The sequence below is a fragment of the Marmota monax genome, unplaced genomic scaffold (genome assembly GCF_021218885.2).
Source record: "Marmota monax isolate L192 unplaced genomic scaffold, Marmota_monax_Labrador192_F-V1.1 WCK01_AAM20220418_F8-fsc00024, whole genome shotgun sequence".
Lineage (NCBI taxonomy): Eukaryota > Metazoa > Chordata > Mammalia > Rodentia > Sciuridae > Marmota > Marmota monax.
In genome coordinates, this window is record NW_026695224.1 from 35,687,017 (window position 1) to 35,707,985 (window position 20,969).

Below are 20,969 nucleotides of genomic sequence, written 5' to 3' on the forward strand. Positions count from 1 at the left end.
GACAGGGAGGGGCAGAAGAGGGTGGGTGGAGAGAGGAGGGTATGTGGATAGATGAACAGATGGGTGGTGGACAGGTGGGTGGATGGATAGATGGACATAGGGGCAAAAGGTTGGATGGACAGAGGAGGGTGGACAGATGGATGTGTAGATGGATGGACAGGTGGGCAGTGGTGGGTGGACAGGCAGGTGACCGGGGGACCAGAGAGACAAGATGAGGAGTGCGTCAGTGGCCGCATCTGGGCTGGGCAGTGGGCAGAGCAGGGACAGATGAGGCCAGAAACACAGCTGTGGTGTCAGCCTGAGGGCCCATTTGGAAAAACTCACACCAGGGAAATCTGGGGCCCAACCTAGTCCCTGTCCACTGTGGCTTGGGTGGACCCCCGTGCCCTCCAGCCCCAGCTGTCCCTGAGCTCAGGGACAGTGCTGATGGACGTGCGGACTAATGGGGGGCCCACTCCTTGCCCTGCACAGCCCTGGCAGGCAGTGGGGCTGGGGTGTGGTCCAGCCTGTCCCACCCACCACCATGGCCACGCAAGGAATGGGGAGGCCCACGGGACGCAGCCAGGGTCCTGGGCAGGGCAAGGAGACGAGGGCGGGAGAGGCGAGGGAAGCACACCAAGGGTCTCTTTCCAGAAGGGCAGGGGCAGCCCCTGACCGCCCGTCTGCCTGTCCCTGGACGGGCCTCGGGCTGGGATCTCTGGCGCCACCTGTCTGCTGTGATGGTCTCCCGTGCGAGCTTTGGCCCTGGCACAGGAGGTGAAGCTGCCATCCTGGTTGGGCGCACGGTGTTCATTGCCACCCATGAGGCAAGGGACACATAAGTGCCCTGTCCCCTTGGCCACCGCTCTGTGCTTGGTTCTGCTGTGGGGTCTTTGGCTGGGTGGATCCTGAACACAGTGGCCCCAGGGGCCCTACCTTCCTCACTGCTCCCCGACTTCAGGGGGCCTGGGGAGCCCCTCAGCACAGCACCGCCACCTGCGCTTGGTCTTGGTTTCTGGGTCCCTGGTCAGGCTCCTTACACACGCAGGACTTGCTCTGGGCAAGTGGCATTTAACAGTTGGCCTGAGGGGCAGCTCTTCCCAGCTGGCCCCTGGAGGCTGGTCTGGCTGGGTACAGCAGCTGGCCCCGCCTCTCTGTCCTGCTGGTCCCCAGGGAGCAGGAGGGGCTTACAGACAGAGCCAGGTAAAACCGCAGGTGAGCGCTCATCCACACCCACCTGGGTCTGCTGCCCCTGCCCCAGAGCTGCCCAGTCCTGGCCTGGGGACACGGGACCCAGGAGGGCTGCGCTGGTCCTCCTCACCCAGAGCCCACCTCGCCAGCCAGCAAGCCCGTCTTCCTCCCGGAACATGGTGTCCCCCCACCGAGCTTTGGCCTTTTGGGCAGTGGGCTGCTGGGCCGGGCACCAGCAAGACGCAGCATTGGGGGCATAGGTGGGGAGCGAGGTGCCCCCCCAGGGAGGCAGGGCCCTCTGTGGGCATGGGCATGGGCACATCCTCTGCACCTGAGCCGAGGCTGGATGCGAGACCAGGCTGCGTGCCCTGCCATGGAAGCAGACCCAGGCCCTGGCTCTCTGAATCCCACAGAAGCAATCCTCCCCCAGGGCAAGGGCCCGGAACCTTCGGGAGGTCACAGGAGCCAGGCGGCTGTGCCAGGCTGGGTTCTGCAGGCCCTGGCTGGGATCTTCTCCTAACTCAGAGCAGACTCCATGACAGCTGGGAACCCGCGCCACAACCACGCTCCCCAGGGCCGCGTGCAGGACCCGAGAACTGGGTCCTAAGCCATGTGCTTCCCAGGTTTCTCTTAATTCTTTATTTGGCAAACATCTCTTCCTATCACCACCATCGCAGACACCATTTTTGGACCTCTGCGAAAACCAAGTACATTCACATTCATGCGCACTGTGCCTCGGGTAGGGCCCCTGGACGCGGTCAGAGGCTGGCCACCACGTATTGCACTTGTCCTTGGCGCTTTTCACAGCGATGCACAGCAGTGTGGGTGGTAGTCGGCTCTGCCCTCCCACTCAGCGTGGCAGGGACTGGCCATCCTTCCTTTCCTCCTTGAGTGGTGGACACCATGGGGTGGAGGGCAGGGGAGGGCTGGGATGGCCAGGGTGCCCAGAACGAGGGTGGAACTCAGGGCTATGTACATCTGAGTCTCGGGGAGGGCAGGGCAGGGGGCTTTTGTTTGTGGGCTTTTTTTTTTTTTTCTGCAAAAGTTTGGGAGAAAGAGTAGCTGCAGGGAGACATGGGCGGTGGCGTTGGGGCTCCATGGAGGTGGGACGGGCGGGAGCGGAGGTAGAGGAGGAGACCAGAGCGGGTTCTCAGGAGCAGTGTATCTCCTCTTGCTTTGAAACGCAGTCCAGAGTCAACCCAAAAGATCAACACGGCGTTGTTTCGGGGTTTTCTCTCTCTGGGAAGAACACTCGAGCACTTTCTGCTCACGGGTGGAAAATGAAATGTGAAGTGTCACAGAGGCGTGGGGACAGAGCGGTGTCCTGCTTGCGCCTGGGGATGACAGCGCAGGGGCTCAGGCTCAGCGTGCCTGCCCAGGGCCGCCAGCTCAAGAAGACCCCAGGGTGTGCCAGACCCCACTGTCCCAAGACCTCCAAACAAAACCAAAACTGAAACAGAGAGACCAGCCCCCAAACGAACCCAACGTGACCGAGACAGCGCTCTGGCAGTGACAGACGCCTGGGTTTGGACGTGGTGCTTTCTGGGCTCCCTGCAGCGGAGGTGAGTGCGGTATCCTTGGCTGGCTAGCTGGCAAGGTAGTTAGCGGGTCTGCTTCCTTCGCCTTTTTAAAAGACTTTTTGGATTTTTACTTAAAGCCAGAGTTTGACATTAAAGGAAGAAAAAAACCTGAAACCGAAAACACTTCTCGAGTCGGAAGCTGGACTCCCACCAATCCTGCGCACCTGTCGGCCGCAGGGAGGCCGAGTGCAGTGAGTCCAGGTCTCCGGCTACAAAATCACAGTTTTATTCCCTTTTTAACAAGGAGGGGGACCCCCAGCCTTCCTTGTCCCTTTCTGAGTAGCTCTTTTGCCGACAAAACCCCTCAAAATTCTTTGCTGGAAACATAAGCCCCGTGAGACTTCCAGTGTAGAGAAGGCGGTGGACCGTGAAGACGGAACGCCCGCGGAGGGACGCGCGGCCACTCCCGCGTGTGCTGCGGCGTGGGTCGGTGGTGGAGGCGGGGTCGTGGGCCGCGGCCGAGCTGCCTGGGGCTGCGAGGCTGGCGGGTGGACTTTCTCGGTCCTGTTTTCTTTTGGAGACAAGCAGTAGCAGCAGTGACTCCGACCGGCCGCCCTGTGGGGCCAGGTGGGCGGTGGGCGCGGCCTCCAGTGAGCCGGCCGGTGGGCGGGGCATGGGGTCCATGTGCTGGCCCGGGCCTGGGAGGGGTCAGCGGGGCACTGCGGTGTCCAGGGGGCCGGGCGGGCCGGGGGAGCCGGAGCGGGAGGGCCCGGCAGAGCCGGCCTCGCTGGGGCTGGCCGTGGTGCCGGGCTGCGCGGGCAGTGGGTCGGCCACAGCGGCCGCGGGCCCCTGCAGGCCCTGGCCGCACACGTGGTGGTGCTTCTCCCAGTCCCTGTGCTGGCAGAAAGACCCGCAGTAGCGCGCCACGTTGCAGCCGCTGCACGTCTCGCTGGCCTTGCGCCCGCAGTTCCAGCAGCTCTGGGTGCGAGGAGCAGAGGGCACAGTCAGCCTGGCCAGACCCGCTGCCCAGCTCCCGCCCGGTGCAGCCATCCACGGTGCTCAGGCTGGCCACCGTCTCACCGAGCGAAGCTGTGGCCGGGGAGGGCGGCGTGTTCCCCCCGCCTGCTGCACGGCCCCCACTGACTCCCCTGCAGGTCTGCTGTGCCCACTGGAGCAAGGAGCCCCTGAAGGGCCACACACTGCCCACGTGGTTCTCCCCAGGACATCTCTGTGAGGGCTTCGCTCTCTGTCTCACCTGCTTCTACGCCATGTCCCCTCTGACCCCCAGCCTAGCCCAGCACAAGCCCAGGCAGGTTTGGGGGTCTGTCCTTCAACAAAGGGCATCCCCAAGGCCCCCCTGGAGAGGTCTGTTCCTCTCCCTGATGTTTCTGCTGACCAAGTTCTTGGGCAATGAGGAAATGGGCCGCAGACTGTGCCCAGCACGTGGTCATCCAGGTGCACAGGACCCTCTGGCCTTCTGCTCACGTAGCCCCTGGTGCCCACAGGTCTCCTCAAACCTTCTGCTTTCACAGCTCAGAGAAGAACCTACGCTTTGGTGTCAGCGACCCAGGGTCAGATAATGGCCCCACACAGGCCAGGGCCTTAGCCGGCCACCTACCCTTGGACTAGTTTCTGTATCTGCATGATGAAGAGGGCCGCAGGGCACCTCACCAGGCTGTGTGGGCAGCAGGCTGTGTACCTACTGCAGCCACCTGTGATGGCCACCGGATGCGGACCTGGGTTACAGAGCTGTTGGCTTCCAGCCACACTTGGCCCACCCCAAGTCTCACCGTCAACCCCAGTGGACCCAGAGACAGTGCGGGGCCTAGGAGCGGCCAGTGGCCCTACCTCGCTGGAGTCCTCCTGCTGGTTGACCACGGTGAGGGCGTCCTCGGAGGCCTGCCGCTTGGCCTCGGCTAGGGCCCGCTCCATCTTGGCACGCTCTGTGCTGATGAGCTCGTGGGCTTTGCGCTCCGCGTCCGACACGGCCCTCTGCAGCTCCGACATGGCCTGACGCTTCACCTCATTCACAGCCTCTTCTGCAGGACACGGAGGCCAGGCTGGGGTCAACAGGGCTCCGGGCCTCCCCCACAACCGAAGCAAGGGCCATGTACACGCACACACGGGCACAAGTGTGTGACCTAACACGTGTGTACAGGCAGGGGCCTGAGGGACCGCGGGCCGGTCGAGCTCTGACCACCACTCCATCTGTAGCGGTCTTCATGCTGGTGTGTGAGGGCCAGGCCCACGGGGAACCCACACACCACACTGGCCCAGGCCCCTCTCCAGCACGTCAGCAGAGACCTCAGGCCACCTGGAACCTACGCCTGCTGCCTGGCCCTACAGTGGAGCTGCAGCACAGGGCTGAGGCTGCGGCCCACGTCCAGAGTCCACTGGTGACTTGCGCCATTCAGTTCCGTGGTGACACTCCTGCCCTCTGCAAGCGCCTGCTAAGCACCCCGGGGCTGAGGCCTACCTCAGTTTCCCCGAGGCCTGCTGTCCCTGCAGCATGGTGTGAGCGGGGCTGCTGAGAATGTCCCATGGGGTCAGGGTGGGACCAGTGGTGTTCCCTCCTCAGGTAGCCAGGCACCGCAAACCTCCCACCCCAGCCTCTACGTGGGGATTGCTGGCTGCTGGCAGGGCCTGAGCCCTGGTCTGAGTGACATCAGGACCTCATCACCACACAGCTCCACATGGACCTCAGCAAGGCGCTCACCAAGCCCTGCCCCGTGGACAGCTGAGGTGCCTGCCAGGCAGGGGGTGTCCAAGCCAGGACCCTGGCCACAGCCCACCCCTCATCTCCAACTCTCGGCGGGGGCCCTCCCTCCTCTGTGCCTTCAAGACCCGAGGATCCCGTCTTCCTCCTGTTTCACACTGAATCCTGCCTGCTCCCATCTCCTCTGAACCACTGCTGCCGAGCAAGCACGGGTCTCTCTCGCCACCCTCAGATCTTGCTGGGCTGTTTCCCGCCGTGCCAGCGGATGTTCCCACATCCTCCCCTGCTCAACACGGTGCCCAGCAGGCTGCGTGGACTCTGAGTGCTGAACTGCACAACATCTGAGCGTGTGCACAGCAGGATGTGCAGAGTCCCTGGGCTTTGCTGGGGGAGGCCCAGCTGAGACCCTAGGTGCCTTTGGGCACCCCTCACTGCCGGGCCTGTGAGGGGCTCCCACAGCTGTCCCGGGGTCTGTCCTGCAACTATACTCACCGGCTCTCCTCCAGATCTCCTCTGGCATGTAGCCAGAGAGGGTCCGAGGTGTGAACTCCCGGTGGACATCTGAAAAAGATGCGGCCTGAGGTCAGCTCCTCCTTCACACTGCCCAGGCCCCAGGAAGTGCTTTTCACTGGCAAGAGATCCCTAGGTGCCCAAAGGTGGAGACCCTGCATTGGCATGGGGGGCAGGAAGGGAATGCTCTGGAACCCCACCCAGGTGGACCCTGGGTTCAGGCTGGGAGCTGGGCACATCCTGGGCCCTTCTTGGTTTTGCAGAGTCCCCTGGGGTGTCCCAGTCTTCCCACAGAACCGGTGGCGTCTTTGTGCAAAGCGGAGAAGGCACCACCTTTCCAGGGAGACTGTTTTATCCTGGCCTGTCCCCCGGGCCAGCCCGGCCCTCCTCAGTGCACACCTGGCTGAGACCCCTCGGGGCTGGCGGAGCTGTTAAGGGTGCGGGTGGCAGCGGGTGTGGGGCCCTTTTTCACATCCTCCGTGTCACTGAAGCGCCGTATCCAGTGGTGGAGCTCCTCCCGGTCGGCCTCCTGGCACCTGCGCAGCACCGTGAGTGACCGCCGTGTCTTCTCCACCATGTCCATGATGCAGTTCAGGAGCTGAGTGGACAGGGCGGGCTTCAGCACCTTGGAGCCTGGGGGCAGCCAGACACGTCCCGCCCTGCAGGGTTGGCTAGTGGAGACCGGTCTCCATGGAGCAGAGCGGCTGGGCAGGGAGGGCTAGGGCTGGCTCTAGGCGGGGTCCTCATTACCATGGGCATCAGGCTGGCATGGGTGTGGGGACTGGAGTCCCTTCTCCCTGACCCTCTTAGGATGCTTGCTTCGGGACTGCCTTTCCTTCTCAGGCGAGGCACGGGTGGAGGGGACGCAGTCTCAGGGCCCACAGGTGGTCTGAGGAGCAGGACGTGGCCCACCGGCCCTGAACCCCTGGGCCACTTCCCACCTCCAGAGGCCCCACGGGACTTTCCCCAACGTCCTACAAGGTTCAGGCGGTGCCCTGGAGAGCTGGGCAGGAAGTGGCAGGAGGGCTCCCGGTTCCTCCAACAGTGCCTGGCCGGCTGCAGCCCACAAGGGCACACATGAAGGTGGCCAGAAGGACAAGGTGGGTCCAGGCAGGGCGCTGGGCCCAGCGGAGCCCACGCTCAGCGCAGCTGCCCCCAACGGCCCCCTAGCCGGGCAGCCCCGCGGCCCGCTGGGCACTCACGTTGTTGAGGTGCTTCCACTCCTCGGCCCACTCGCGCTCCGTGAGCCTGTGGTCAATCACTTCCTCCTGCCGTGTCCCGGGCGCCCCTGCAGGAGGGCAGGCGCAAGCTCAGGCCCCGCCCACCATCCCAACTCCACCAAGCCCCGCCCCACAGCCCCTCACCCTCCCAAGCCCCGCCTCTCTCCCAACCCCGCCCATGCCCCTAAAGCCACTCTGCTCCGGGGACACCCATTCGCCCCCAGCACCGGCCCTGCTCTCGGCCCCTCCCATGGGCTGTGCCCTGGACCCTGATCCTTTGCCCACTGACCCCCAGTGCCCCAACCCCCATTGGTGAGGAAACAGCTCAACAATTGGGAAGAGGAGACAAATCTGTTCCTGCCCCTGGCCTAGCTGTGTCCACCCCCCTCTGCCTCCTTGCTGCCCGCCCTGGGCCCACAGCTTCTCCAGACCTGACTGTGAAGGGCCTGCGGCTGCTCAGCAGCCCAGGCTCCTGCGGCTGGCCCTGAGAGTGTCTCACAGTAGTCTGCACTCCTGTGCATTCCTCAAAGCCAGGTCACCGCCCTCTGCAGTGTACCCAGAATTCCTGTCCCAAGTGCCTTGTTGTATTAGGTAAGGTGACTCTGTCTACTCTAGGTCCTCCTAGAAGAGGACAGCTGCGTGTCCCCAGGGCTGAGCTCTGGCCTGGGTGCTCAGTCTTTTCCACTGGAGCATGAATGAGCCAGCCCCAATGTCCCAGCCAGCTCCGCAGCAGATGGTGGGGCTGAGAAGCCCATTCCCCATGGGACCTGGGTCCTCATCTGGCTGCCCACGCCTCAGTTAGTCCACCCTGCCTACCTCCTGGGGTGAGAAGAGACTTCAGAGACATATGCCTGGGAAGCAGGCTGGTAAGCGGGGGTCCTGTGGGCTGCTGGGTGGCGCAGGGCTGCGTGCCACATGCCTCAGCCCTTGCCCATGCTTAGCCCTGGGGGCCGGTCATCCTTGGAGGCTGGTAAAGGGGCTGTGTTGGCCCAGACACAAGTCAGGGAGGGGTGGCGGCAGGTATGGCCCAGGGTTGGCCAGCTGCAGTGAGCCCTCAGTCCTGGCCAGTGAGGCGGCAGGGGCGATGGAGGCAGGTGCTCAGTCTCTAAGACCCAGGGAGGTCCAGCATCTGGTCCTCCTGAGAAATGCCTCCAACCCTCCCCTATCATGTCCCTGTCTGTGCCGGGTGGCCCAGAGTCAATCTATGCTTCCGAGGCCTCTTTTGGGGCCACCTTTGGTCCCTAAAGATCTCCTAGGTCACTGGACCTCAAATGCCTCCCTCAAATTACAGAAGGGCTTGGGAGGTGGCGGCTGGAGCTTGCTCTCCACCAGGCTCCTGGCCGCCAGCAGAGCTGGGGCCCGTGCCAGGCCCCAACCAAAACAGTGGCTGAGCTCTCTGCAGCAGCTGGAGTTTATTTTTGCATTAGCAGAAGCCGGTGGGAATCAGCACCTGCCTGACCCGCCACAGAGAGCCAGGAGCCGTCACCTGCTGCCTGGGCCCAGGCCCCGCGTGCCTGCAGGGTGGGGTGGGAGTCAGCCTCCTACAGGAGGGGCTTCCCTGGCCCTATCTGGGACTGTCCGCACCCTGGGACCCTGGGCCGGCTGCTCCTGGGCTCCTTCACCAGCACACACCGGGGCCGTGTGGGGGGCATCCTCTTGGTCCCAGCCCACAGGGGAGTGAGGCCAGGCAGGTGTGGCCACGAGACCTCGGCCGTGTCACCTGCGCTCTCTGGGCCTCGGTCTCCCGTCTGTGGTGTGGGTGTGCAGGAGAGGGCGCCAGCCCCGTAGGGTGTGGTCCATGTCAGCTGCTGTCCCTGTCACCAGCTGGGCCTCATAGCACACGCTGCCTGGGCCTGCGGTAATGCCCCGGTCCTCGCATGACTCCTGCTCAACCCAAGTGGCAGAGGAGGAACTAAGGCACAGTGAGGCTGCCAGACCTGCCCGAGGGTGCGCTGTGGGGAATCACCGATGGGGTCAAGAACTGGGCAGCTCCTGGTCAGAGGCTGCCCAGCCTAGGTGGGTGCCAGGCCCTCAGGGTGGTGACCTTGCAGCCCCAGTGGGGTCCCCATGGGTGCAAGCTGCCCTCCAAGGCAGTAGGAGGAAAGACGCACTCCCGGCCCCCCCGGGGTGTGGCCGGCCCGTCCCCCTACCACTGCTCCCTGGACGGCCTGCCATGCCCAGGTGCAGGTGGTGGTAGGTGCAGCGTGTACTTGGGCACTCGCAGCCTGCTCAAGCACCCGACCAGCCCCAGCACGCTGCTCACCCAGCTGCCGGTGGCGCTCTCGGGTGTCGGGGTGGCGGTAGGAGTCGCGGAAGTGGTGGGCCATGGCCATGTCCTCCAGGCGGAAGTGCTGGGGCGGGGGTGGGGTGGGGTGGGGCAGCCCGTTGCTGGGGCTGTAGCGCTGTGCGGGGCTCAGGGTACACGGCCGTTTGCTGAGGTGGTCAGGGTGCAGGGAGTCACGGTCTGACCCGTTCTCTTTGGTCCTGGCCAGAAGAGCAGGTGGAGGGCAGTGGTTATGGGCCGCCAGCCAAGGATGGAGGTCCCGTCAGTGCGCAGGGACATGGGCGTCAGAGAGGAAGGAGGTGCAAGGGAGACAAGTGGTATCACCCTCTGCCTCCTTCTCCCCTGGTGGGCGGGCCCCCCGGGTGCCCCAAACCAGAAGCCCAACCCCCTGTCAGGGGACCGGGCAGACAGGAAGGCCCAGTGACCAGCAGCCCCCAGGAATGTGGACATGTGCCTCTGGAGGCCAGCGGAGGGGGCCCAGCCCAGCCGCCTGGATTTGATCCCCTCGGGCTGTACATTTGGCACCAAGGGAGAGTGCCAGGAAATATCTGGGGACAGACGTCCTCCTGGGGCTCCCAGGGGCATCTGGGTCCAGCCCGGCAGGGCAGGCTGCTAGCAGGGCAGGTGAGCTGCCCGCCCGCCTCGGTGGAGCCTGCGGTGGGGGCTGCTGGCCAGGCAGGGCCTGAGGCAGGAGGACCCTGTGCCCCCTCCTGGCCCGGAGCCGTGGTACCTGTCGGGCGTCCTCCTCTTGCCGTTCTCGTTGACCTCCAGCAGGGGCTCGGAGCAGTCCGCGGGGGAGGGGGTGCTGGTGCCCAGCAGCAGCTGCTCGTGCTGGGCCAGGTAATGGGCAGGCGTCTGCTTGGCCAGGCGGGCAGAGTGCAGGAGCTCCCGCTGCAGCAGAGGCAGGTTTGCCTGGGGGGGGGGCGGGAGCGGCTTGGCCAGCTGCACAGAGCCCGGCGCCCGCTGGGCTCGGGGACTGCCGAGTGGGGGGAGGAGGACAGCGGGCAGGACGGTACCCTGTCCGGGGCACACAGTGGCAGGTGGTGCCTGAGACCCCAGCCCAGATCCTGGACACCCAGGCAAAGCTTCCTCCTGTCACCTCCCTCCCTGGGGACATCTGGAGGCAGAGGGAGTGTGCCTGCACCCCATCTCAGCAGTCACCACACCATCCCCGGCACCGAGGAGAAATTCAAGGCTCAGAGACTGGGAGCAACCAGCCCAGCACACACAGCAACTGTAAAGGGGGGTTGAGAGCAGAGCCCAAGTGTGTAGTGCCCGGGGTCTCCACTGGCCCCACCACGCTGGTGGGCAGCCTCCGGCTCCTGCCCTCTGGAGTTCCAGGCTCAGCCTGAAACAAAGACTGGTGCTGGGACTGGCCACCAGTGTGCTTCCTGCCACCGCAAAGCTCTGGGCACATGGCGCTGGCCCCTGTCCTGTGATCCCCCTGCCATCAGTGACATTGGGGCCACCAAGCAGGGAACAGGACTTGGCTGAACCGCTTCTAACATTCTTTGCCAGACACCGGGCCCCTCTGGGCTCTGGGCTCCGGGAGAGCGCTGCTGGGCCCTGGCCGGGCTCCTCCGTGCTTCCCAGGCTCCCCGAGCCACTAGGGGTGGGGCGGGCAGGCTGCGCCCTACCACAGGCTGGACGGGGCCCAGCGGCAGGCCGCTTGGGAGAGCGGCCACTCTGAGTGCTTGTAAATAAATACGCTCCCAGCTTGCTCCTGCGCACAGAGCCTCCGGCCCCCTGCGCGTGTCCACGGCTGCCCAGCAGCGGCACACCTTGTCCAGCTGCATTAGCTGCTGGGCCTGTTCTCTATTTGCATAGCTGGACAGGGCCAGCACCACCTGCCGAGCATGTCAGAGTTGTGAGCTGGGACCTGGGTCCGTCCAGGAGGGCCAAGAAGCCCAATGTCCCCCCCCCCCCCGTGGCCTCCCCTTGGCCAGTGTGCAGGGTGGGAGAGGCAGGAGTACTGCTGGTCACTGTTAGGGTTGGGGACATCTGGATTGCGGCCCAGGTGGGGCCAGCCAGCAGCGGCCTTGGGTGGAGGCTGGGGGGCAGGTCTCTGGCCTCTGGAAAGCTCCCATCTGGCCACACGGGGGTGGGTCCCGGAAAGCTGGAGGGTCTGATGCACAACAGCTCTGGGCTGGGGGATAAGGCCACTGCTGGCCCAGCCCCGTGGGGGGGCAGTGTCCCCACCTGTCCCCAGGAGCCCAGGACTCGAGGGAGACGTCACTCTGAGGCTGGCTGACCGAGCTGGTCACAACACCCTGGTGTTCGGATGCTACAGGAAGTCCAGACAGCCCTCCTCACCGACGCAACTGAAGGGAGGGACCCTGAGCATCAGAGAAGGAGAGCCCCCTGACCCTGTCTCTGGCTCTGCTGAGAGCCGCCTCTCAGGCTCGCCGGACTGAGGGTGTGCTCTGAGGACGGCCCCCCGGCTCAGCCACTGAGGGGCTGTGTGGTAGTCACTTAACCTCTCTGGTTTCTGCCTCACCTGCAAACCATGGCTGCACAACTCCCCATGTGTCAGTTTCCTGAAAGCCCTGGTCAATCAGCTTAGTCCTTCCTATCACCCAAAGGAGCCCGTGGCTCCAGGCAGGACCCAGACGGGTGCCTCCCAGGGCAGCATGAGTACCACTGGGCAGGACTGTGGGGCCGTGAGAGTTGGGAAAGGCTCTGCAGCTGCTCACGGCCCACTTCAGACAGAGCCCAACCTGAGGGGCAGCTGGGTTCCAGGTCCAGCCTCAGCAGGCCAGACTCCCACTGAGCTCTGGTCACAAGCAGTGGGGACAAGGGCTGCTCCCAAGGGGGACCATGGGTCAGGGCTCTGCTGAGCCTGATCAGCAGGCCCTGGAGGCTCCGGCCTCCCTCAGAAGCTCCCTGGGGTTGGGTGGGCTTCGGGACAGTTGGCAGGCAGGGACCTGGGTGGCCACGAGGAGGGCAGGCCCCTGGGCTGCCTGGCTCTCACGACACCGAGAGCCCTGTGTGCAGAGGGGAAACTGAGGCCAAGGGTCCCTCCTGGGGGCAGTGCTGGGCCAGTGCTGTCTGCTGGGGTACCATGCTGGCGTGGCTGGGTGGACGCTGGCACTGACTGGGCTGGGGGCAGGCTGCATGCCTGCTGGGTAGTGAGGACGCCGGACGCCCTGCCCTGCACCCAGGGTAAACAGGGCAGGGACACTGTGGGGCATGGGCCACCAAGGTTGGAACTGACGTCCCACAGGGGATGGTGGAGTGAGCAGTCGGGGCAGGAGGGGTCCAGGGATCCCAGTGATGGCCAGATGGGCTGGGCTCTGGTGCCAGCAGCTGCTCCAGCCCAGCAGGGTGTGGGCGGCTAGGGAGGGAGTGGATGTGGGTGTGACGGGTGTCCCTGGAGAACAGGGGCTGCCAGAGAAGCCCCGTGGTGGCTGTGGGGACGAGGGGCTGGACAGGCCAGGCTCGAGTGTGGCTCCCTGTCCTGGGGGGACTCGGGCCTCGGTCGTCCTCCCTAACGGGGAGCAGTGGGGGTGGTGTGTCTCCCTCTCAGGGGCGTGGGCGTCTGTGATGAGCTGGACGTCACCCCCGCCTCAGGGAAGCAGAGTCCCCAGCACTGCTGCCCGGCCAGGCCGCACGTGCACCGGGAGGGGGCGTCCCTCCTGCCTCCCAGGCCTGGGGGTGCCTTTCTCGCCACAGAAGCTGAGGGCAGAGCGAGGGGTCCAGGCGGCCATGGTGGGGCCAGGCGGCAGAGAGGTGCCGAGGACTGCTGATCACGGGGCTCGGCAGGAAGGGCTGCGGGGCCACACGGGGAGCCTCCGGGAAGCACTGACCCGCAGGGGCCACAGTGACCCCTGGTCCCAGTCCCCAGCCTGCTGTCCTCATCCTGGTGCACACGGACCACCAGCTCCTTTTACAACTAGCACCTTGTGGCTCCATGGGGCGGGGCTGGGGCCCAAGCTGCCGCCGCGCCTGTGGTCAGGCCCCGGTGCTGGCCTTCTGTACTTCTCTGATAGCTCTCCAGCTGCCCAGCTGCCCAGCCACATGTCACTGCTTCCCTGATCTCTCCATGTCCCACTTACCCTCTTCCTGGACACTGGCCCTGCTCCAGGGCCTTTGCCCATTCTGTTCTTGCCACCTGGAAGACTCTGCCCCTGCTGCCCACTGGCCCTCCCAGGGGGACACCCCATGCTGGGACTTTGAGGGCTTTTCCTGCTGCACAGCTCCAGGCTCTCCAGCCACAGCTGATGGTGGCCAGGTGCTGTGCTGGGGACTGGCCCAAGCGGGAGCTCTGTCTCCGAGGGCTAGTTTGGTAAGTGACCAGTTGGGTCTGGAAACTAGTTTGCAGCCTTAACTAGCAGAAATCAGCCCTGGCAGCTCTGTCCCCCAGGGTGGCCGAGAACGAGGCCGGGCCGGGGCTGGAGGGCCGGCCTGGGCCTCGTGGGCTGGGCAGCAGGTGGCAGGTCCGCCTCACCTTCAGGAAGGGGATGACGAAGGGCCGCAGGGGGAAGTTGGTGGCCTCTTGGAGCTTGGCGTGGAACTCCTCAATGGTCAGCGTCGAGTTCTGTGGGGGACGCCACCTCACTGAGCATGGCCGCCTGAGCCGCCGTCCAGCCACGCCCAGCGAGGGGCAGCCCCGGGGACACCATCGCCCTCTCGGGCGCCCAGCCACTCACCACCAGCCCCAGCACCAGTGTGCGCACGCGGTCCCCGATCTCCGGGGAGATGTCGCTGCCGAACTGCTGCAAAGTGGTGAGGAACCGCTTGAGCTTGCTGAGCTGCCGGGCCCCACAGGCCGGGGGCAGGTGCTGCGTGGACAGGGAGGCCGTGGACGAGGTGGCCGGGCCATTGCTGAAGCCGTTGGGCGTCGACGGGCTGCTGTGGATGGCCGTGGGCGAGTGGCTACTGCCGTTCATCACTGTGAGGGGAAGGGGGTGAGGCCAGGCAGGCTGTGACGCGCGGCAGTGGTGACGAGGATGGCGATGGCAGCAGAGCCCTGGCACAAGGCGTCCGGCCTCACCTGCGGGCTGCTCGCACCCCTTTACAGGTGTGCACAGTGGTCGTGGGGCCAGGCCCTTCAGCCAGTAGGGATGCGTGCCCATGGCGGCCTGGGTGCCCACCGCGGGCCGCAGGGGCTTCGGCACCCTGCGGTCGCTGGCTCGCTCCTTGCCCAGGGGCGGAGGGCCTCCAGGAGCGAGAAGGACCTGCCACAGCCCACTCCCACCACCACAGCCCACTCCCACCACCACAGCCCACGCGGTGTCCCCACAGTTGCTTCTCAGGTGCCCTGCCTGCACAAGGCCATCGCCCATTGGTAAGTGACCAGTTGGGTCTGGAAACTAGTTTGCAGCCTTAACTAGTAGGAATCAGCCCTGGCAGCACTGTCCCCCAGGGTGGCCGAGAACGAGACAGGGGTATGTACATAGGCCCCTGGCTGGCCACACAGAGGCTGGTGGTGTGGGGCCAGTACCACTGGCCACTGAGACGAGACTGCCTGTGGCCTTGCCATCAGTCGATGTCCTAGGGCTCTGGTGACACCGGGGCTGCTGCACTGAGTCCCGGGGGGTCGAGGCCACCTGCACCCAGGCGCGTGCACCAGCCACACCCCTGCTGCTGGCTCTCCTGGGCCTCCCGAGGGCCCCTGCCCCACCAGGCCCCCCAGGTGGCCGGGCTGCAGGAAGCCTGTGCTGGGGCCGCGCTCAGGGCCACCTGCTCCCTCAGGCCCAGTTCCCCTGAGGCTGGGCCCTCGCCTGCCACCTGGGCCAAGGCCTGATAGGGTGGCAGGTGGACGGGGACCCAGGGCTCGGCTGGGGCAGTGCCAAGCCGCCTGGACACTTGAGTCTGCTTGTGTGAGTGTGGGGCCTTGGTGTGTCCCCCTAGAAGAGGCACCTGCCCGGCCATCCTGACCTGGGCTCTGGTGACCTCTCCTGACCCCTGCCATTCTGTCGGCTAGAAGGCAGGGCCTGCCTCTGTTCCTGGCCTCGGTTCCCCTGCAGCGGCCCTTGCCAGATCCAGTCCCCGCTCTGCCCACCTCCGCCCTGCCCAGACGCAACCCCATGTGGCCATCCCGGGGCTGCAGCCTGCTCCCCTGGGCTCCCGGGCCCACACAGGCCACTTCTGCTGACCTGTGGCCTGGCCACTGGGTGAGACTCGCCCAGACACCGCTAGACGCCCCACTGCAGAGGACCCTGGACGGGGCAAGCGTGCTTCCACCCAGGTGGGGGCCTGCAGTGGGCCCGCTGCCTCCCAGCCCACACAGGCCTCACCTTCCAGAGGGCTGGATGGACACAAGGCAGCGGGGACCTCGGCAGGATGCTCCCACGGCCAGGCCACAGTCAGTGTGGCTGTCCCCTCGGGTCCTGGCCCTCGCTCCACCATCCCTCACCCCCCGTCCCCGGGCCTGGCAGTTGCCTGCTGTGGGGCTGCTGGAGGGGAGGCCATCGGAGGACCTTGGACCCCATGCCACGAGGGCAAGCCTGCCTGGAGCAAAGTCCGGGTGTGGGTGCCGGTCAGCCCAGGCCTGGCTCTGTCCTCCATCTGCACTGGCCCCAGGTTCTCCCGTGGAGCTCCAGGGCAGAGCACCGGGCCGCCCGACTGCTGCAGGGCCAGCTGCCCCTCCCTGCCCGCTGTCTCTGCTGGGATTGAGTAGGCTGCTTGCTGACCACTGTGCCCCACACGGCAGGGCCTTGAAGACCACTTGCAGGCAGGGGAACGGGATGCACATGCGCCCACTCTCCTCACGGCGGCACCCGTCCAGCACGCTGCTGCCCAGGCTCCGGGTCCTTCTGAACCCAGCTCTGAGCAGCTGGGCCCGCACCTGAGCACGTGCCATGGGAACGCTGTCAAAGGACCTCAGAGCCCCTCCGGGCTCCGGAGTGACTGGCCAGCGATGCGCCAGTGCCACACAGCAACAGTCAGCGAGGGGCCAAGTGCCGGAGCCTCCCTCTTACTCCGGGTGGTCAACGGCCACCAGATTCAGCTCCCTCAGCCCTTGGTCCCCACCCTCCCGGGCCTCATCCAGGACCCTGCTGTGCAGTGGGCACGGCCAACCCCTGGCAGATGTCAACACACACAGCCTGGTCAAGTCTGAGGACAGCCCCTGCTGCCACCCAGCCACGCAGGGGATGCCCTGTCTCCACGGACCTCCCATCGCAGTGGGCTGGCTTCTGGCGGCTGATGTGCGGGTGCCAGGTCTCTGGGGCTTCTGGCGGCTTCTGAGACATGCCACTGTCCAAGCCGCCGGCCCGGCCTGCAGCGCTGGCCTGGCCTGGCCTGGCCTCCCCGAGGCCTGCTTACCAGCCTTGCCTGGGCGCCCGGTCCCTGGCCTGCTCGCCTCGCCTGTCCGTCCGTCCTCCCTCCTGCGGCTGTGAGGCAGTCTCGGCAGCTTGCTAAAGAGACGCCGAAAATAGCCCGGCACAAGTGCTCCCGTCCCGCGACAGGTGTGTTACTAAGTTAGACCGCACACGTGTCCCCGGCTGAGGTTTGGGGGCACATGCTGGCACCCCCACGGCTCCCGCCGCCTCCTGGCTGCGGCAGGGTCAGGCTGGGACGGAGGAACCCCACCAACAGCCTCCTGCCGCCCTGCGGCTGGGAGCGCCATCCCCGTCCACAGCAGAACCCTGGCCACGAGGGCAGACAGGGCCAAGTGCAGCACGGTGACTGCTGGACCAGGACCACGGGCAGCCGCAGTGCCCATCTCAGCCTTCCTCACCGCCCAGGCGCCAGCGCACCCGCAGAGGGGCTGCAGCACCTGTGGGACAGCGCTCTGGGTCCCAGCACCCGGAGGCCGTGTGGCCAGCACTTGGAGTCATCCACGAGCGACCACCAAGCATGAGGCGCGGCTCGCCAGGCCCTCAGGCCCTGGTCGGGAGCCGGGCACAGTGGCCTCCCTGCCGAGGCGGCCCTGCGTCGGGGCGGGAGCTGGAGGCGGCTCGGCTGGACTCACTATGGACAAGGGTCACTCTGTGCCTCCCAGTGCTACTCTGCTGTCAGGGAAAGAGGCCCACGGTGGCCGTGCCCCTGCTGCAGGTGCCACAGCTCCTGCCCAGCAGTGACTGTGGGACTCAGGCCACCGTCTGCCCTGCCCTCTCCTCTCTAAGGATGCAGCGGGGTGGCTCGAGGGGGCCTCCCCGGGCCGGCTCTGTGCAGGGCGAGGGCCTCCTGGAGGCCCGCGGGTCTCGTTATTTTACTTACAGAGGCAGACCATAGACCACTTTAAGGAGCCGTGAAAACGGCCGTGGGGCAGTGACGTCGCAGCTCCGTCCTCTCCATCTGTAAGCAAAATAAGGAGAACACGCAGTCAGGAGGGCGCTCAGCCGGCCCCCGCCTGCCGGCAGCACTGTGGGGACTGGACTCTGGCATTGCCAGGCTGGTGCACACCCTTGGGCTCCTCTGCAGAACCCGGGCTGGCTGGGTGGCCTCGAAGGGCACTCTGGCAGGACCCTCCACGAGTCTACTAGGACCCTCACTCTTAAAAACCCCTCTTCCTCCAAGGAGTCTGAAGACACCACTCTGCACTGTCCTCGAGGCACCTGGGGCCCAGGAGTGTCGCAGGGACAGGGTCAGGGATAGAGTCTGGAAAATGGACCTGGGGCTAGAGCAGCCTTCAGGCTGGGCATCCAGCGAAAGGGCACATGTGACTGTCCATGGGCGGTGAGCGGGCAGGGCTTCAGGGAGACCAGTGGGAGCCCCGTGAGCAGGCAGGAGCCCAGCCAGGGCGCGTGGACAGGCGGAGTGGGACCCACTCAGGGGCTCCTGTCCTGGGGAGGCCTTCCCAGGCCTCCAGCCTCCTGCCCACCCTCCCAGCCACACTGTGGCTCTGACTCCAAGGCCAACTTGTGCCCAGGAAAGCCACAGCCCTCAAGGTGGAGCCCAAGGTCAGTCTCTCGGCTCTTGAAACTGGCTGGCTGCAGAGGCCTCGCCAGGGCTGGCCGGCCAGGTGCGTGGGCACAGCTAACCTCCGGCTGTCGGGGAGTCACATGGGTCGGGGACAGATCGGAGTCACCGCGCCATCCTGAGCCTTGGAGGGATGCTCCCGCCAGCCGGGGGCGAATGCCGGCAGAGAAGGCAGCCGCTGTGTGGCCCTGCTCACGGGTGGGGCCCGAGCCGGCCTGGCACCAAGGGCAGGGCACTGAGCCCCCTCACCTGCCACCTCGCCTCTGTTCACAGGCCTCCGAAGGAACCTGAGGGTCCCACAGATCCCGAGTGTGGCCCCGCCAGGACATCTGCCTGCTTTTGGACAGGGCCTCTGGTCCCAGGGAGGGCAGGCAGGGGAGGTGGAGCCTGGGGCCAGGACTGCGCTGCCACCGGCTGCTTCTCCCTCCTGCTGGGTCCAGTGCCTCACTGGTCACATGGCCTGTGGCTCAGGGGCCACCCAGAGCCACCACCTGTCCCCAGGGCAGCACAAGGCCCCCAGTCTCCCCCCCCCACCTGAGAAGAGCTCGGAGGCCCTTCAGTGGACAGATGCGCGCCCAGAGGGAGGACTGTTCCGGAAGAGGGAGGGTGACGCCCAGGACCCTGAAGGCAGAGGGGCTGGGCCCTTCGGAGACAGTCGAAGGATAGCGTGGTGGGCCATGACGCCCCTACCCTGGACTGGCTCGTCCCAATGTCCCAGGAGGCCACCCCTGGGAGCAGGCGGTCCCCGCCTTCACCAGCAAGCCAGATGGGCCCAGAGCGCCCGCCCTGCGCCTCGGGCTCACGTCCATCTCGGCCCAGAGGCAGGTCCCGGGAGGAAGGGGCCAGAGCAGCCCAGGCCTAGGCCCTGGGCAGAGGAAGGCCACTGAGGAGGAAGCTCTGGTTCTCAGCCTGTGGGGGCCGGGGCCACCAGCCTGAGGACCTGCCTCCTCCTGGAGGGCCTGGGGGCCAGAGCAGGGAGGGCCAGGCTGAGGCTCCTCGGGAAGGGCTCGGTTGGAGCTGGCCACCCCCACGATGCCCTCTGGCGGCTGAATGCGGGGAGGGTGGTGTGGGGTCCTTCACCCACAGAGACGGTTTTGAGCCCCCACGTGGGTCCAAGCCTGGGGTCTCCCTCCTTCCACCCGGGCAGGACCCAGCATCTGTGCGTCTCAACTCTGAAAGGGGCTGCAGTGGCCTTGGACCAGAGCCTGGCTCCTGCCCAGCCCCCGCCAGCTGCCCAGCCTGGCCGTGAGCTTGAGACCCCTGCTGGGCTTGGTCCGCAGCTCTGCTCCTGCCCCGCCTGCTGTTGGAGGCCCTGGGACTCCTGCTCTTTGCCACCCCTCACGCCCTGTGGGGCTGGTGCCCAGGCAGCCTGCTGTGTGACCCTGGAGACATCCATGTCCTCCTCTGAGCTCCGGGTCCTGGAGAGGCCTGTCCTGGGCATGTCCAGCGGTCACCTGGCCCAGCTGTGTTCTGGGAGTGTGCCTGCTAGCCCACTGTACCCTCATAAGGCCCCAGAGGCAGGGTGTGTGGCTGCTCCGCTCTATAGGTAGGAACCAGGCCAGAGAGGTGAAGTAACTTGCCCAAAGTCACACAGGGTAGACTGGAGCCTCCAAAGCTGAGGTGCCCAGCCAGGGACCTCAAGGTCCCCACCACGGGCCTCTGCTCAGGGCCCAGCACAGAATGTTAAGCGCCGCTGCCCCCACCCCTCCCTGGCGGTGGGAGAGGTGGAGGCTAGGGTTACTCACACGTGTGAGGCGTGCAGGAGGGGGGCCGGGTGGCAGCCTGAGAAGCAGCGGGTGGCGGGGGCGGCATGCTGGGGGGTGTGGACCGAGGCTGGCTCTTCACCTCCGCAGGGGAGTCGGGCATCGCTGCGGCCTTCTCCTTCCTGTCTACTGGGCAGCAAGGGGAGAAAGAGAAGGCAAGTCAGGCTGGGCAGGAGTGTCCCGTCCAGGCCCCTCGAGGCTGGGCTGGGCCGAGCACCCTGGGCCCCTGGCTCCACCCACCCTGCAGAGCTCAGCTGCCCTCACAGGAGGCCGAGGTCCAGCCTAGACACTGGGTTGACCGGAGGGTGGGCTTGGATCAACCAGCTGGGGCAGGTCCCCCAGCCTCGTTTCTGCAGACCCCGGAGTCCGTGCCCCCCACCAAGGCAGGGCCAAGTGTGGCCTCCACCTGCATCCCCTGCATCTGTGTCCAGACGGACGCCAGCCTCCCACCCCAGCCGCATCCGTGGCCAGGGCCCGGGAATCTGCATTCCCAACAAGCCCCAGTGAGGCTGCTGGAAGGTTCCGGGCCTTCGGGGAGTGTGAAGGGAGGATGCATCGATCCCAGGGTGCCCTGGGCCCAACCCTGAAATGTGTCATGGCACAGGCCAGGGGCTGCAGCGCCTGGGCTTGACTGGACCCCAGGGGACATGGGCTCCCTGAGGTCCCACAAGCTCTGCTCAGGATAGTACATGGGGAGAGGGCAGAAAGATGAAGGCCAGGGTGGACCAGTGGCTAGGTGGCCCTGACCCTCTGATGTGCCCCAGAGCAGGATGCTAAAGGGACAGCACCTGGCATTGGGGCCAAGAAGGCCAGGCTGAGCCTGGCAGATGGGCATGAGCCCCAAGCCCCTGTACCTTGGCAAGGCCAGCGGCCGGGCAGGTGGGAAAGGCCTAGAACTGCAGCTCAGGCACCAGGGGC

At 65.9% G+C, this 20,969-nt stretch overlaps 1 protein-coding gene across 6 annotated transcripts in view; it reads right to left on the minus strand.

Moving 5' to 3' along the window:
- Positions 1-1,783: 1,783 nt before the first annotated feature.
- Positions 1,784-20,969, minus strand: part of Cbfa2t3 (CBFA2/RUNX1 partner transcriptional co-repressor 3) — a 64,305-nt gene continuing 45,119 nt past the window's right edge. For 3 of the 6 annotated variants that reach the window (XM_046434381.1, XM_046434384.1, XM_046434383.2), the window contains exons 2-12: positions 20,034-20,177; positions 17,587-17,664; positions 14,070-14,311; positions 13,868-13,957; positions 10,151-10,332; positions 9,400-9,620; positions 7,119-7,204; positions 6,316-6,514; positions 5,899-5,967; positions 4,539-4,729; positions 1,784-3,668 (exon numbers count right to left, since the gene is read on the minus strand). In XM_046434381.1, the coding sequence (XP_046290337.1) occupies positions 3,399-3,668; positions 4,539-4,729; positions 5,899-5,967; positions 6,316-6,514; positions 7,119-7,204; positions 9,400-9,620; positions 10,151-10,332; positions 13,868-13,957; positions 14,070-14,311; positions 17,587-17,664; positions 20,034-20,177 (1,772 nt within the window). In that variant the 3' untranslated portion in view covers positions 1,784-3,398. Of the gene's footprint in view, positions 3,669-4,538; positions 4,730-5,898; positions 5,968-6,315; positions 6,515-7,118; positions 7,205-9,399; positions 9,621-10,150; positions 10,333-13,867; positions 13,958-14,069; positions 14,312-17,586; positions 17,665-20,033; positions 20,181-20,969 lie in introns of all 6 variants that reach the window. The other 3 variants (XM_046434380.1, XM_046434386.2, XM_046434382.1) reach the window with 2 other exon arrangements.